Raw genomic sequence first — 18,710 nt, forward strand, 5'->3', positions numbered from 1 at the left:
GGTCAACATTACCCAATCTCGGCAAAGATTAGGTTTCCTTGCATGAATAACATGGCAGAATATGAGGCTTACATTCTCGGGCTTAGGATGGCAGTAGACATGGACATTAAAGAGCTTTTTGTTTTAGAAGATTCAGATTTGTTGATCCATCAACTGCAAGGAGAATGGACTACCAAGAATTTCAAAATCCTTCCTTATGTGCAATGTGTTAGGAATTGAGCAAAAGATTTACGAAGATCAAATTCAAGCATGTCCCTCGAGTTCAAAATAAGTGATGCCTTGGCGACACTATCTTCAATGATTCAGCATCCAGATAAGAATTACATCGATCCCATTAAAGTGGAGATACACGACCAATAAGCCTACTGTTTCCATGTAGATAAAGAGCCAGATGGAAAGCTGTGGTACTACGACATTAAGAGGTTACTTAGAGTAGGAGGATATCCAGAAGGCGCTACTGGAAAACAGAAGAGGACTTTAAGAAAGATGGCCAATCACTTTTTTCTCAATGGGAAAATCCTATATAGGAGGACTCCAGACCTAGGATTGCTACGATATGTCGATGCCATGGAGGCCATGAAATTGTTAGAGGAGATACAAGTAGGAACTTGTGGACCCCATATGAATGCTTTCATGCTTGCAAAGAAGATTTTGAGAGTTGGATACTTTTGGATAACCATGGAGAGGGATAGCATTCGATTCGTGAAGAAGTGTCACCAATGTCAAGTTCATGGAGTCTTTATATGAGTTCCGCCAAACGAACTCAATGTGATGGGTTCTCCTTGGCCGTTTGCTGCTTGGGGCATGAATGTTATTAGGCCCATAGAGCCTCCTGCGTCTAATGGACACAGTTTTATCTTGGTCGCTATTGATTACTTCACAAAGTGGGTCGAAGCCTCGACACATAAGGCCGTAACCAAGAAGGTGGTAGTAGATTTTGTTCGCAACAACTTAGTCTGCCGATTTGGAATTCCAGAATCAATCATAACAGATAATGGAGGCAATCTTAATAGCAACCTGATGAAAGAGATTTACAAAAGGTTTAAGATCTCTTATCGAAATTCCACGGTGTATCGACCAAAAATGAATGGAGCAGTTGAAGCTGTAAATAAAAATATTAAGAGGATTTTGAGGAAGATAGTGGACAGTAATAGGGAATGGCATGAGAAGTTACCATATGCTTTACTTGGATATTGCACCACAATCAGAACTTCTACTGGGGCAACTCCCTACATGTTGGTTTATGGGTCGGAAGTAGTGATACCTGCAGAAGTAGAGATACCTTCATTGAGAGTCATTCAGGAGGTTGATCTAGACGACGTTGAATGGATTCGTAGCAGGATCGAGCAGTTGATGCTCATTGACGAGAAATGATTGGATGCGGTTTGTCATGGTTAACTATATCAAAATAGAATGATTAAGGCGTTCAACAAGAAGGTCAAACCTCATCGATTTACACCAGGACAGTTGGTATTGAAGAAGATATTCCCTCACCATGATGAAGCCAAAGAGAAATTTATGCCAAATTGCCAAGGTCCCTACATAGTTCACCGAGTACTCTCAAGAGGAGCTGTAATCCTCGCAGAAATGGACGGCACAGTAAGCACGAAGCCGATCAATTTAGACGCCATCAAGAAGTACTACATTTGAAGACATTAGGACTAGTTGTTTCATTGTACTGTTGCATTTCTTTAATGTAATAGAACTACGTATTAGCTTGACTTCCCACGGCAGGATACGTAGGTAGCCCACATAGGGTTCGGTTTCCCTTAGAAAACCCATAAACATCATCCTATCATATATTTAGAACTACGCTCGACCTGACTTCCTATGACGAGATACGTAGGCAATCCACATCAAATTTGGTCCCTTCATATTTTTACCTTTTCATTGTACTGAACTACGGCCTGACCTGGTTCCACTTGAATACGTAGTCAGCCTGAGTCAGGCCCAGTCATTGCATTATTTTACTTTATCTTTTGTATCGAACTACGTTATGACTTGATTCTTATTCTTAGGATAAGTACGCAGCCTGAGTCAGGCTCGGTCACTGCACTGCATATTTTAATTTTCCCATTGTATTGAACTATGTCATGACCTAATTCCACTTGGATACGTAGGCAGTCTGAGTCAAACTAGGTCACTGTATTTCATACTCCATTCTCCACCCTTGAACAACGCACATACCTAATTCCTATCTTAAGGATACGTAGGCAACCTAAAAGGTTCGGTCTTACTTTAAGGAAAACCCCCTTTGATCATAGTATAGCCTCAAAATATAAGAGATCTCGCTGCTAGAATCGTCATAGCATCAACAGTTAGAGCAGCTCCACCCGAAGGATAAAGCTACATGGGTGACGATCAACAAATGAAGGCTTAACGGATTTCCGAACGTGTCATAATCTAAAAACAATAAAGGATTACTATATATACTTAATATATACGTATTATATTTACGAAAACATATATACATATATGTATTTTTCACCATACTTTCAACTTTCCCACCTACTGAGACTCTAGATTTGGGAGTGATTGAGCAACTGAGGTAGTGTTGGAGAATTTCGTAAACAAAGTCAGGATTCCCAAGTCGACACAAATCAACATCCCCTCCCAACTAAGAATTTTTCTTTGAGTGCTGGAAAATAAGAATTGGAAGACTACATCAACCCAAGCTTTGGGATAGGATCAGGGGCATCATGCGGCTTATCGCTACGATATGATCCAAATATTCTTCCCTTACTTTATTCTCTTTACATACATTTATACTAATCCTCATAAGCTCTAAGAGTTTTATTCTAATTCTTTCACAGGTATGTTTTGAAGACCTGGGTCAGAAACTAAGAAAAGAGGATCCTCATAGGAAGATTAGGCTATTTACTTTCCCAACAAACTCCGCAAATCAGAGAGTGTTGTCTGACTTCAATAAAGTCGAGATTCTACAGGGCAAGGACTATATTTAAAGCAAACAAAGTCAAGCTTTCGTGATCCAAAGGACTGTATATAAGTAAACAAAGTCGAGCTTTCGCATTTTGACGACTGTATATAAGCAAAGAAAGTTGAGTTCCACATTCTGAAGACTATATATAAGCAAGCAAAGCGACCCTCTGCTATATCGGAGGATGCGAATGAGCAATACGACTCTCTATTATATCGGGAGTTGTGCACCAGCAAGGGGGAGGCCCCGCAACAAATCAAAGAATGTATATAAGCAAAGCAACACTTCGCCATATCGAAGAATTGCATTTCAGCAAACAAAGCATAGCCTGCAAATCAAAGGCCTACACAATAACAAGTGTGCAAGAAAGCCACTATCATAACAACATCAAGTTGTAGCAGAAATACCGTCATCTAGTTCAGACTGAGAGTCGTTTTGACAAATACGAGGAAGTTTACCTTTGGGCAAATATCCCGCCGTCAGAGGCTATTTACATTTCAGCCGACAGAGGCTATTTACATTTCAACCGACAGAGGCTATTTACATTTTAGTCGATGGAGGCTATTTGCATTTTAGCCGACAGAGGCTACGTATATTTTAGCTGACGGAGGCTATTTACATTTAAGCAGCTGCTCAGCCGATGGAGGCTATTTACATTCTAGCCAACGAAGGCTATTTACATTCTAGCCGATGGAGGCTATTTATATTTCAGCTGACGGAGTCTATCTACATTTCAGTTATTGCCCCACCAGTCGGAGGCCTCAAAAAATAGAGACAATACTAATTTGAATATCTAAACTCTACTCTTTACATTGCGATTTCAATTTACAATTTTTCGAACGACAGGTACTTTTCACCCTATTACCTATTTTGCAGGACCATACAGTACAACGTGGAACTAACCTCTTAGCAGCAAACTGGGGCAAGCTAGCGGAATGTTAAGCATCTCTAGCTACGTTAAGGATTCCGACGAAAAAACTCAACTAGACTCGACTCAAGTTTTTATTTTTATAATTTTCTTTGTCATCACCAAGTGTCATCTTAGTCCGACACTGGGGCAATTTTTGAAAAAAACTGTTATCTCCTTTTCTCTCAAGATCCTCAGTAGATATCACTATCCAACGTCTCCTCATCCCCAGCTACTTCTAACAGCCGATTTCAGACTCGCACTCGTATCCATTTCATTCGTGCTGAAAGTTTGTTATCATCCTAGAAGGAACCCAGTGTCACCATAATCGTACACTGGGATAAATTTTGATATTCATCAAAATTTTGCTATAATTTGAACTACAAATGGCTTGATTTCTCGTGAAGCCCGAGATATGTAGGCAGCTCGAGAACCGAAACCCGGCCATAATAGTCTAACCATTTTATTTTGCCCGAGACAAAATTAGTTGCGTCAACGTGATAGCCCAAAGATTTTCACACAAATCTTTGGTCACTCAGGGAAAGCCCGAAATTACTTTTTCGATGCTCCTCGGCACTAAATAATTTTTAAAAATGAAATAAAAAATAAGATTCATATTTTTGTTTCTATTTCTAGAAATTTTAATAAAAGGGGAATTCATTTTTCCATCATAATATGAAATATTTAATTAAATATAATTAAATATTTTAACGAACGAAAATATATATATATATATATATATATATATATATCTTTTGATATTCGCATTTGCATCTTTTCTAACTTTATTTTTGGGGTAATATTATGACCATATATGTATATTTTATTATATAAAATATATCTTTTTAAATATACATATTTTTATTATATTCCTGATTTTTACGTATATTTTATTACATTCTTATTTTTACACACACCTATATATTGTTAATATTAAATCACAAAAAAAAGGGATATCAAATTGGACGCTAATGCAAGTTATGTCTGTAATTTATATACATTAAACTAAAAATGATTTTTAGGATATCAGGGAGTATCGATAAATTTCATTTCGGCAAAAAAAAAAGAAAAAAAAGCATTCGGGCTAACGATTATCCGATTTTATTTTTTTTTCACCCAAACCCAACTCTTAATTTATTAATTTCAGCCAGATGCCTAAAATTCAGTCCAATATCTATATCCGTTTCGCCTTTTTCCTCCAACAGACACCGATCAATCTAACCCGTCACTGCGATTTTAACCCAGAAATCCAAAATTTTCAACTTTATAATTTATATATATATATATATATATATATATATATATATACACACACACACACTATATATATATATATATATTCAATTATTTTTCTTTATTTATTCATTTATCTATTTATTTAATTTATTATTATTATTAAGTTTAATCCGCCCGATTAAATGATCGGATCGATAAAAATAATCGATTTTAATTTGAACTTTTCATATATTCATCCACGTACACACACACATATATATAAAATAGTTTTTGTTCTTATATTAAGCCCAAACCGTCCGATCAATTGATCTGATGGTACAAATTATGGTCAATAAAACAGATGTCAAAACATGGTTTCACGAATCCCAACTCATCAAAATATGCATGCTTTCAAAGCACAGTATAGTCTCAATCAGCCTCTCCCATAGTGCAACCATTGTATAGTCACTATCCCTTTTTTCTCAAAAACACCATGAAAACCGGTCACCCCTTTCCTTTCTCCTCATTCCTCCTCTCCTTCCACCCCAAATGAGAAACCTTAAGATCTCCATAGCTGGTCATCGTCTGCCACCTACCCACACGAATCTTCCATTTTTATCACCCAAAGCCAGTAAATCGCCAAGAATAAGAGAAAATCAGTCCCTAATTTATGCAAAAATGAAACTTTCTTAGGATTCACAGCTAAAGCTTGATAAAAGCTGAATTTTTTGCAGATGGATGTCATAATTTTGAATTCAAATCTAATCTTCATAAAAATGTGCTTCAAATCCGAACTTTGGAGTCTGGATTTTGGCTATAAATAACCCCCAAAATCGTCATCATAAAAAAACAAGTGGGAGATTAAAGGAAAATTGGACTATATTCAAAAAAGTTTCACTAGAAAAGTCACAAAAGGGGTTGTTGGTTTCTTCTCTTAATTTCGGTGTTTGATGGAGTCCTGAAATTCGAGTTTTGGTGGCCGGAATACTCGACAAGAAGCCCGAGTTTGCTGCACAATACAAGGTGCGAACCCGCCTCTTTTTCATTCTTTTTTTGCTAGCTTTTCCCTTCATCTAGTCTAATTCTATAAAACTGATCTTGAAGTAATATTGTTTGTTGTTGCGTTTTGGTCCCGTAAACGAGCATTTCGATCTGTTTTTATTACATTTGTTTGCATACAAGTTCATGGGTATGAAAATATGAGGCGTGGTTTGGTTTTAATTTCGGTAGTGCTAGTTTGTTTTCTGTTAGTCTAGTCCGGCACATGATTTTATTCATGGCTATCCGTTTCACGTGGATAGGTCCTGGGACAGTTTGTTGGGTGTTGTAGTAAATTTCGTTCCGAGTGGTCTGCTGTAAAACAGTCATTTCCTTATAATAAAGACGGAGGTTGAAATTTGAAGTTGCTATTTAAATTAGCCGGTTAAAGATTATGTGTATTTTGGCTAAGCTGTTAAAAAAAATTGTTACCAGTTTAATTTTATGCGCACGGCACTGTTCGGATTAAATAAGTAGGGGAATAGCCTCAAATCAATTTTTGTTTCACTTTTGTCCATGGTTCAAGATTGGAAGTAATATATTTCATTTTTTGCGAAGGCGCTTCACTCCTTTGTATAACTTAACACTATCTTCACATAAGTGCTTTTCTTATAATCACAATTTGTAAGAACTTTGACTAGATCATATCTGGAAAAGGATGAGAAAAGTTGACCTTAGCTTGCAATCTCGTTTGGTACTTGTCATGGGAGTATGCTGAAACGGTTTGTTTAAATTCGTTAATTGTTTTTCTTATCCTCTTGAATCACACAAGCTATACAGATAGGAATACATGTGTGAAACATTTTTCACTAGTGTTCAATATGTGCTTATATTGGTAAATCACTGTGTTCTTTGAAGCCTACTTAGACAAGTTAATAGTAAAAATATATATTTCTTTAGATAGACCAAGTGTGTGACTTTGTTGCTAATATTACTCACGCATCCTTGATATAGATGATGTTTTAGTTAGTAAATGGAGATCATTGGCCTCGATTGACACCATTATACTGATGTTATTCACGTAAGTAGTTATAGATTTTGGGTACTTCGTTCTTTCAATTGCTTGAAGGGTATGAGTTAGTTGCCTATTATTTGAGTGTCTCAATACTGGTTGTGATCTATGTCATACTATTGGAGTATTTACTTGTTGTCCTTAATCTTTTGTTTTACATATATTTAGCTTGTTTCTAATCTGTTTCCTCATTCTTGTCTTTTATATGTACACTTGGGAGCTGGAGTTCCGCAATGGAACTCAATTTGACCCATAGCATTGGGTTAATGGCTATATGATCCCAGAGCTTGGGGTTTAAATCGCTAGGAACCGTTTCCTTCTATGAGAGCTTATAGTATCTAGTCCTTTGCTTTCTTCCACTTTCTTATTATTATTATTTATTCTACTAGCCTTGTGTTTATTTGCATATCTATTTGGTGCGGATTGATTGATGTTGAAGTAACTTTGTATCTATTTCGTAGCCTTAATCATCTAATTAGTTTTATTGGTTATTCCAACCGCTCCTAAATGTTGGCTCTTTGTATAAAAAATATATTCTTCGAGAGGGTAAAATTACAAATTTTGTAGAATAAGAGTGCAGATTTTTTTTTAGGATAAAAATACTGCTTTTAAGGGCCTAAAAGTGACCTTTCTTTTGAGGTTAGAATTCAGGATTTTGAGTAGAGAGTACCTTCTAAAGAGTTAATGGTACAATTTTTGAGAACCAAGAATGCAGTTTTTTTCAGTTCGAAAGTTTATTTTGTACCTTGTCAAGGGTGAAAATGCATGTTTGTAAGGAAAAAGTCCCTTAGTTGGGCATTTTGTTAAAACTAAGTTTACTTTTCTTAAAATGGAGTCATGATCTCAATGCTGTCTTTAAAATAAAATTGAAATTTCAATACTAATTCGGTAAGAGGAAAAGTCGCTAAACATCTTAGATTTATCAAGAGAGTCCGCCCACTAATTTTAACTTGTTTTCAATAAATAATCTAACGTTCTATGCTATATTTTCAATACTATTCGAGTTTTCAGATTTCAAGGGAATAGAAATGTGAGGCATATGTATTCATCCGCTACCATGTACAAGGTACATTATTTTCAATGCTACTATACAAGGTACATTATTTTCAATGCTACTATAAAACTATTTCATTCTTATTATTGTTGTACTATTCTTTTATTATTCGCATCATAATTATCATCACTTTGAAACGTCGGCAACATTTTTATTACTAATACTGTTTTGATTTTGATTATTATTATTATTATTATTATTATTATTATTATTGTTATTGTTATTGTTATTGTTATTGTTATTGTTATTGTTATTGTTATTATCTCGATTTTGCTACACATAGGTATCATATTATCACATTCACTTCTCGCTTATTTCTAATCTAAAACCATTTGAGTTTCACAAATCAAGTCCAATTTTACCTCTTTCGTACTTTCAAATATATTCATATTCGCATTTGTCTTAAATTATTTCACGCGTTAAAATATTTTTATAAATTTTACTTACATATTCAACTTTAAGCATGTAAATATAATAAAGTTTTTTCCTTTATATTATCCCAGTCATAAAAAATTAAAAGCTATTCTAAAATATTCGTTTAATGTAATTACATTACTTCTTTGTACGTGGTAGCGTCATGTTTGATATACTTTAAATTTTCTTTTGAATAATAAATAATAACAAAATTTTTCTTATCACTGTTTTAAGCAAATAACGAAATAAAGGTTTTTTCTAATATTTTTCTAAACTAAGTGTACGGACTATCTTCGGATAGGCTCTGAGGAGTGCCTAATACCTTCCCCTCGAGTAACCAAAACCCTTAATCAGAATCTCAAAATATTTTCAATAGACTAAAACAGAGTTTTAAAATAAAAAATGATTTTTTCCTAATTTTTCTAAAAAGTTAGGTGGCGACTCTAAAATATAAATTTTCAAATCCCAAGAGTCATTTAACGCCACCATATGTTGTGTGCTATTTCGATCAGTTCGAAATAGGGCTCGAAAATAGTCAACTATATTGATTATGCCATGCATTTTGGATTAAGCTGCCTGATCTTTCTATCCAAACTTTCTACCCATTGTTCTTGAGTTATTGACCCCGAAACTGAGTTACTTCTTTGGGCCAGTTGCATTCAGAGACCTCATTCAACTAGTGGCACCTTAAAGGGTTTTCGCCAACAGGCCTCTCTTAGTTTTCTCACCCTTGCCTTACGGTGCTCATGGAGGTTTTCACCAATAAGGATCTCTCATTTTTATTTCACTCAACTTACAATCGTCTTACGATTCTCGTGAGGGTTTTCACCAATAATACTCTCTCATTTTTATTTCTCTCCTGATTCCTTAAGCCAAGGAAGACAAGTACCCAAAATGCATCATCGTATCTATTGCATGCTTAGCCTTAACATTCTCAAATATTGATCTGAAGGTCTCTCTTTGGTTATAACTTGGATTTGGACAAGGTTAGAAAGAAAGGATGGCATAAGACCCAAACGACACTTGAAGTGGGGTAGGACTTACAACTTTTGGAATCGACTTGAACAATGGAAATTAATTCATGCCCCATTTTCTTTTGACTGGGCAATTCTAAATTTTTTATTTGGTTGGACTGAGTCAAAAGTAGGGAAGACTGTGTATCTCACCCTCGAGAGAGAAGAATCAGATCACACGTAGTTCCGACAACTCATTCTTTTGATGATTCTGATGTTTTTTCTTTTGTTAAGTCTTTTTCTCTTTGGGACCTTTTCTGACTCTATTTTTCTTAACTCTTTTTTCTTTTTAACACTTTTTTCTCTTTTTTGTTTTGAATCTCTTCTGACACTATTCTTTTGCTCGACACTTTTCTTTTGAGCTTTGCTAACTCTATCTTGATTCCAAAAGAGGGGTATGAAAGAAAATAGAACTAAAGCTCAAATGAAGTAAACAAAGGATGACACAATATTTGGATAGCAGAATGAAATGCCTTCATCATATCAATCCTTGAAACACAAGTACATAACATGAAATATGAAAGTGTGAGATGAAGATAATTTATGATATTTTTTATAGCACTAACTTAACCTAAGCATGTGTGTCACTACTTCTGCACTTGTCCAACATACAATTCCACATTTATTGTATGTCCTTCACATCGAATGACTCATGCTCCCGTGGAGTTGATTATCTTGATATAGGATTGCACATTTATTGCTTGGCCTAATTGAGACATGACTTTCAATTGATGACCAAGCTATTCTTGTGATTCTCAAAATAATTGCCTTAATTTTCGAAAAAGCTTCAACTTATCACCAAATACCTCAGCACTCTACTTATTTTCTCGTCCTCTGATTCAATGTTTCATGATTAAATCTGAATTTTAAGATCTGGCTAAAAATTCCGCAAGCATGTCATAAAACTAGAACCAACAAAAAATTATTGTATAAAGAAAATAAACAAACAACTTAAAATAAGACAAAACGACAAGGGACACCACATTTCATTGAAAGAAAAGATAGAAAGGTTTAAACAAAGACGACAGAGAAACAAGATAAGATTGATTCCAAACTACAACCCTAAAATAATTTGAAAAATAGAAAGGAAAACAAAATAAACTACCAACAATCCTTCCAAGTAAGAAGAGGAGTGACTTCCCAATTGACAAGCTTGACATCTTAGCCACTGATTTGCACATCATCATGACTAGAGCTTTCACCGCTATCCGACACATTCCCTTCAACAAATTAGTTCTGGATCCCCATGCTTGACTCATTTCTTCCCATATATTTTACATTACCGTGTGTTGGTGAAGGACTCTGTGTGACCTTCGTAGTGTCAATGTTTTGCACTACGATTAAATTTTCTTGAATCATCCTTTCTATTTCTCTTTTTAAAGCACTACGACCTTTAATACTGTGACCCTGAATATCATATTGATATACACATCGTACATGAGGATCAAAATTTCTTAGATGTAGATCAAGAGTACACCCAAGGAGAGAGTGATCATGCCCAACTCTCTCAATCTCCGGAATAAACTGGCATACGATTCTCCAATTGGTGTAAAATTATCTTTTGACTTCTTCCTCTCTGCAAACTCTGACCTCGTTTGAAACTTAAACTTAGAAGTTCCTTAGTAAATATGTAGGGGTTGAGGACGACGTTGAGGGACCAGGGCATACCATTGTGGATAGGAATACGGATGAACATACGACTGTGTATTGTTTAAAGGATACTGAGGAAGTGGAATGAAATATCTTGGATTTTGCAAAGAGGAACCTTGTTATAGGTGAGCATGCAGATTTGATGTGTAATATCAGGATTAAAAATAATAAGATTGCTGAGTTAGATCTCCCAAGCTCTGATTTGCCCCTGTAACAACAATAGTTATATTCTCCTTCTTTTTTCCTTCAATCCCACTTAATTGATTCCAAATCGTCCCAAGTGTTTCATTACATCCTTCTTTCCATCGTGCTCCTCAAATTTGTATATCTCAAAGCTTGGAGGAAAGTTGACACTTGAATATATGCCCTAGTCTTTATATGAAATATCTTCTTTTCCAGCAAGTCTTAGGGAACTTTTCATGGCATTTTCTGTACTCTTTATTTTTTCAACCATTTTCTCTTGCTCTTCTGGCTTGCCAGGCTTCTTGGTAAGAAATTTTGGTGGTCCAATTAACATAGATGCGGGCTCAGAAGTATAATAGTGATCATCAAGAGTTGTGAACATCGACTCACTAGTAGATTGGGGAAGCACAATTATTGGGTAGAGAGCCAAAGTGGAAGCCTCAGTAGAGGTTTGAGCAACAGAAGCAGAGACGATATGTGGCGCTATCAATGTGACAAATTTACATTGAAGATCTGAAGGATGAGTGATGGAAGCATTGGGATGCTTCTGTCTTTGAGTGAATTCTAAGGCATGTTGTGGTGCATCAACAATAGTAGAAAACTAACTTTTCAATTGTGATGAAAGACTCAAGGCATTTGTGAGGTCAATAATGAGAAACGGGGGAGCAGGCAATCCACTGGCCCAAGCTCGGTGCATTTCCATTATTTGTTGTCTTACTCTCACAATCTCTTGCTTTAAATTCTTATTTTCCTGGCTCTTTATCTGATCCATGATATCACTCTCTATATCCTTGTTGGACATGACTAACTCTTCCTTTGGCTTGGTGTGATATGGAGGACCAGCCAAACTGCCACAAACCAACCACCTTAAACTAACTGAACAAACAATAACAAATGCGTTAGAGTTTAATACTTTCTCAAAATCTTTTTCTCTTTCTTTTTCTTTTGAAAAGATCACCGAACCCAAGAAGGGTGCCTATGTATCTCACTTCCAAAAGAAGAGAATCATGTGTGCGTAGTTCGTAAAGTATGGCCACAAAATGACCGATCAAATCTCTTTCCTTTTTCCTTTTCTTGAAACTTTAAGGAGAAAAGGAAATAACAAAGTGTCAAAAGAATTGACGAAAATCTTTTTGCATTTTTCAGGTTTAAATCGCTATACAAAATGAAACATATGATTACCAAAGGAAAAATCTTTTCGAGTTTTAAATTTTTGAATTTCATACGAAAATGAAACTTGAAACTATTAAAGGAAAATCTTTTTGTGGTTTTGTTTTAAAGATGTAAAAAAATTTTATTTTGAATTTTTTCAAATAAGATCACCGAACCCTAGAAGGGCTGTCTACGTATCTCACTCCCGAGAGTCGAGAATCAGGTGTGCGTAGTTCGTCTAGATTGGACAATTAAGTATTAAATGACAAACTAAACCTTGACTTGAGAGACACGACCAATGACAGATGATGAAAAACGTCAATAAAATATTTTTTGAGTTTTCAATTTGACACTTCACATAAAACTGACACCAACAACTATGAAAGAAAAAATCATTTTGATATTTTCATTATATGAAATGAACAAAACTTCTACCAGCTTTTTTTTGAATTTTTCTTTTATAAAAAGGGTCCTAAAAAATCTTTTTTGAAAATTTTGAATTATGGATGCTTTCTAAAGGAAACAAAGAGAAATCTTTTTGATGTTTTTGCTTTTTGAAAAATGAGTGCAAAACGTAAAAAAAATCTTTTTGAAATTTTGAATTGTGGAAAACAAAAGCCATAAAGAACTCTAAAAAAACTAGGAAACTCTTTTTTGACTCGCTTTTCTTTTCTCTATTTTTTTTCTTTTTCGATTTATTCCTTACCCATACACTTTTCTTTAATTCTAGCACATGCTTTCCCCAAATCAGTTCATTGGATGATCCTGTAACCCTCAAAGATACAAAAATTAGCACATATGAATTCTTTAGGGGTAAGTATCCTACAAAGGACAAATGGGCTCCGCTAGGTCTCAATATAATGTAGATAAGTATGACCTAAAGGATGACCTACATTGGAGTTCACTAATAAGGCTATTCAGGGGAGCGTATGGTTGATGGTGGCTGCGATAGCTTTCTACCCACTCCATATCAGCTGACGGCTCCCCCTCCTAAAATAAGGGTGACTCAATTAAAGATCTTGTACACAGCGTGTACATGGGACTTGTTGCAAAAGAAATGACTCGGGTTATGCACATGATGCCAGATATAAAGTAAAGTGATAACAGATTTGAGAAAAATTATAAACACGTAGCACGTATGCACTCAACAATGATTAAATAATAATAGAAACACTAACACTAACAAAATGTCTATACATCTATAGTTTCAAGCTAAGCCGATACAACTCAAAAAATAAGCTCGAATTCTGAAAAATCCCCAGCGGAGTCTCTAAAGCTGTCACACCCCCTTTTTATACCAAAAATGATTAGTTTTCAGTTTGAAAAGTATTTTTATCATTAAGTGACAAAAAATAAAATTTGTTTCAAAAAGGATTCTTTTACATTTAAACTCGGAGTCGCCACTTGACATGGTGTGTCAAGTCACCTTTGAAAATCCTTTTTCAAAAATGATTTGACTCTTTTAAACTGATCGGCCAACAGAGTTTCTGGTTAAGGAATTTTGTTGACCAAGGGGAAGGTGTTAGGCACCCTCGATCTCGTTTTTTGACCATGATCGCTCCGTGAAATATATCAACGAGCATGACACTATAAGATGTATAAACCAAACCAAATACACGACGAGAAAACAACCAATCAAACAAACAAAATCAAAATAATGTCCAGTCCAAATATACAGTCCCAAAAATAAAAAAATACGAAAATATAAATCTTATTCTAAACTAATCCTAGACTAAGCTCCATCCTACTCCTCGGACTTTGATCACGAACCTCCTTTGCGTACATGATACTTCAGAGCATTTCCCGGTGAATAAGTATAGTGTGGCCTCGGGGCATTCCCCGGCTAATGAATACATTTTTGAAAAAATGCGGTAAATGTAGAGAAATCACTCAACATAGATACATACACATTCGATGATATAGAATCCTACAAGTTTCCTACCCAAGACCTAAGATTTGCCTATCGATCCTCTACCTAAAGTATGATACTATCAATTTCGACAAAAAATTAAAATTCATTTCAAATTAGACACCATCAATGAATCAAAATAGATCAATATTCACTTTTATCAATTTCCAACCCCTCTCCAAATTCATTCGCAAAATAATTAATCAATTCTTCGACTACCAAATCAAGTTTTCACATCCAAATCCAGCATCAACCACCACACAACAAAGGTTTAAACATGCCAAAAACATAAATCATCCACAATCTCATAAAAATTAAAGGAAGAGAAGATAGAATTGGACCTCAATAGTACTTTTATTCAATCAACTTGACCCTATTTCAACAGCGATGGGAGCCTCATGAACCTATGAACCACGAACAGACCTCAAACTCGATTCTTAAAATCCCAAAGACAAACCCATTGTTTTCTCGATGTTTGGAATGGTTTTGATCAGTTTTGGTGCATCTCTGGTGAAATTTCGAGCAGCCCATGGACTGCTGCGGATGATTTTGGTCGATGTTACTGTTTTCAGGCATGAGCTGCTTGGTTACTGCAGCCAAACCGGAGCTGCAACGGTAACAAAGAGAGGGGTTGGTCTGGTTATGCAGAGAGATGGCTTTGCAATGTTTTACGGTGGGCGATTCTAGCCAGTTTCCGGCGAAAGCTCACCGGAAACAGTCACCTCAATTCCCTCCTTTCTCCCTATCTCTCTCTCTTTATTTCTTAATTGCTTATCTTTCTCTCTTGCGCGCGCTGTTTTGTGTGTGTGATGTCGTGTATGTTTCTTTGAGTCAAAAAATAGATAAATTGAGTTTTTGGGAGGGACAAAATTAGGTGCCTATAAAAATCATCTGTGAACTAGAGACAACAGACATATCTTGATACTCCATGTCCATTGGACTTTTCTTAAGTAAAAAATTGATCTTAATAATTTACTGCAATAGAATATGTTTACCTTTCATAGATTGCAGTAATGTATCTTCCATGATTCTTGTATCTTGATTTGGAAAGTCTCTTTTTCTTTCATATCTTTTCCATAATATCATCTTTTCCATATTTGTTTAGAACTTCATCAAATTCTTGTTCATCAAATAAATCTTGATTTGGACAATTCTTTTTCTTGCATATAATATTCTCTCGTAATATCTTCTTTTCCATATTTGTTTATATCTTCAAAAACTTCTTTTTCATCAAATAAATTTATACCAAAACGAAATTTACTATAAATAAATATTCTTTTATTAAATTATATTGATTTATCATTAAAACTTAGCAGTCGAAATCTTGAATCTAGAAAAATTCTCATGTACTTTACTTTTATGTCCTAATTATGTAAAATGGAAAGAAATTACTTCTTGTTTTATCTTTTTTCTCTCTTCTATCTTATTGTCTTTTTCCGAAATAAAGGGAAAAAATCTTCATTAAATAGTATTGGATATATGTATCTATATAAGAGATCTTCATGCTTCTCATTATCAAAAATTTTCGTAGAAGATTAAGAAAAAAAAGATGGAACATTTGTTTAAAGTACTGTTTCTCCTTGTGTTGTTTTCCATTGGCAATGCAGGTACCATTTCTAATTTCTTGTAGACTTTGATGTTTATTTAATTAATTATATATATACATATATATAACAAAAATCTCTTTCAATCTATCAATTAATCAAATACATTTTGATTAAAGCTAGTTGAGACCGGTTTTATATCAATAATCTATATGATATTCGATATCAATCATGCCGTGTCCACTCATGATCGAAAACAATGTTTGTACTTCACAAAAATACAAATAAAATCTCCGTATATCTCATCTTCCCTAGGCCCCACACTTGGAACTAGACTTGATATGTGATTATTATATTAATTAATTATTTTTATATTTATTATTGTTTTTTCTTGACATAGCAGAGGCAAGTATTTGTTATGGATGGAGCCAAACATTCACAGCCCAGTGTGTTGATTGGGACGTGTGTTATGATGCTTGCAAAAAAGAAGGATTCATAGATGGAAAATGCACTACTTTTGGGATAAAACGATGCTACTGCAGAAAGATATGTCCATAATCAACATTTTCTTGCCTAAATGTATATATTTTAAATTAAAATAAGGTGTTTCATGATCATACTGACGCATCACTCTATAATATTTTACTACTCGTAATTTTATCGTGATTTCAATTATTACTAAAAAATATTTGATGACCTAACGATCGCGAGGGGGCCATCTGACCTAGGTCATGGAGCTGGCCTCCCCACCGTGCCATCCCCCTTCCACATCCTCCGTGCGCGGTGAAAGTATCGCAAAAATCTTGATATGTTTAATTCCTTTATTATTCAGATATTGTAACTACTTGAAACATATAGAATAAAAACTTCCATAACAAAATTTATTAGTGTATTAAGAAAAAATGAGCTTATTAAGATTATTTTCTATATATATTTTAAATATTTTGGGTTTGATATTAGTCTATAAACGTTATGCGCATTGTAAGTGTGAAACAACTATTGCCCCTTGCACATTATGTGTTGTGTGGGTTTAGGAGTTAACAACTCAAATGATCACTCAACTTGTGATTTTTCTCTTCGAAAGTTACTCAACTTTGTTTCTTACTTCAAAAGCCACTCAACTAAGGATTTTTCTCTCAGAAAGTCATTGGACTTTGATTGTTACTTTAAAAGTCACTTAATTATGAGTATTTTAATGATTTTTATTTTACTTACAAAATTACCCAATCTATTTAATTAACTTTTTTCATTAAAATTTGCTAACATGAAGGTTTATTTAAAACCAAAATTCTAAAAAATTAAAAAATCATTTGAACCATATTGTTACATATTTTCATGTTTACTTTATTTTAACCTTCTAAAATTTTAAAATATCCAAAATAGTTTATATCAATTTATACTACTGAAAAAACATAGGAAACCGACCACAAAAACCGACCACATGTGGTCGTTTTTTCTGAATTTTCGACCGTAAAACCGACCAAAATGTATGATCGATTAAAGTGTGGTAGCTTTTTAAAAACCAACCATGTGTGGTTGATTTTTTAAAAAATATATCTATATTTTTAAAATTCATTATTATTTTATTAAAATAGAAAAACTGATTTTAAAAATAAAAAAATTCAAAATAAACCAACCACAATTGGTCGGTTTTATTCTAAAATTAATTAATTAATTTTAATAAAACCGACCATAAGTGGTCAATTTTATTTTAAAATTAATTAATTTTAATAAAATCGACCACAAGTGGTCGGTTTTATTTTAAAATTAATTAATTAATTTTATTAAAACCGACCACAAGTGGTCGATTTTTTTGTAAAATTTCTAGAAAAACTAACCACATGTGGTCGGTTTTCTGCAAAAAAATTTTAAAAAATCAACCACATGTGTTCGATTTTTCTGAGAATTTTTTTAAAAAAATAAAAAGCAACAAATGAAACAACAACATACAATACAATACAACAATAACAACAACAACAACAACAACAAACCAAGTGTAGTCCCACACAATTAACATATAATACAGCAACAACAACAACAACAACCACACAACTAACATACAATACAAGTCTAAAAACATACAAAAGTGTAAAAACTACAACAAAATGTCCAAATTCAAACTACAACATATACAAAAGTCAAAAAACTACCACCCATCTTCATCGTCATCGTCATCATCTTCGTCTTCCACATTCTCATCTGTGCTGATATCATCCAGTAAGCCTAGACCTTTTGCAGCCCGAACTGCGTCACCAGGACATGGAGGAATAATCCCTGCAGACTGAATAAAAGAGTTGAACTGCTTCTGCAGCATCCTGATTTGTGATGTTTTTTCCTCTTCCTTCTTTTGCACCCTCTTTCTCTATTCAGCAAGCTATCCAGTGAGTTTAGGAACTGTATTTTTTTTAGTGATTCAATGGTTTCTCTATCAACTAAAGAGGTATAGGATGTAAGACCGGACGAAGACCTAACATTCTTGCCAAAATAATTTATGTGGTATCCATAGTAATGACCTCTAACTGCAAGACCCACAATTTGTTCCCATAACTTTTTCTCTACATGTTGGGGTATTGGGTCACCCAGACTTTCAGGAGACTGACTACTATGAAACTCACAAAGGAGCTACATATATTTGTCTTATATTCAAATTAAAGTTAAAATTAATAGTCAAAAAATATTAA

General features: G+C 34.3%; 1 protein-coding gene and 1 long non-coding RNA gene across 2 annotated transcripts; both read left to right on the plus strand.

Annotated features, from left to right (window-relative positions):
* The first annotated feature begins 771 nt into the window (after nt 1–771).
* LOC107876386 (uncharacterized protein K02A2.6-like) lies at nt 772–1,374 on the plus strand. The gene has a single exon (XM_016723323.2). The coding sequence runs from the start codon at nt 772–774 to the stop codon at nt 1,372–1,374; it is 603 nt and encodes a 200-aa protein (XP_016578809.2).
* Nucleotides 1,375–5,437: 4,063 nt separating this feature from the next.
* On the plus strand, nt 5,438–16,796 carry LOC107877727. Its single transcript, XR_007057624.1, has 3 exons — nt 5,438–6,083; nt 8,122–8,176; nt 16,433–16,796. It is a non-coding gene; the product is annotated as an uncharacterized LOC107877727 (long non-coding RNA).
* Nucleotides 16,797–18,710: the final 1,914 nt, after the last annotated feature.

Source organism: Capsicum annuum, chromosome 7 (genome assembly GCF_002878395.1).
Source record: "Capsicum annuum cultivar UCD-10X-F1 chromosome 7, UCD10Xv1.1, whole genome shotgun sequence".
Classification (NCBI taxonomy): Eukaryota; Viridiplantae; Streptophyta; class Magnoliopsida; order Solanales; family Solanaceae; genus Capsicum; species Capsicum annuum.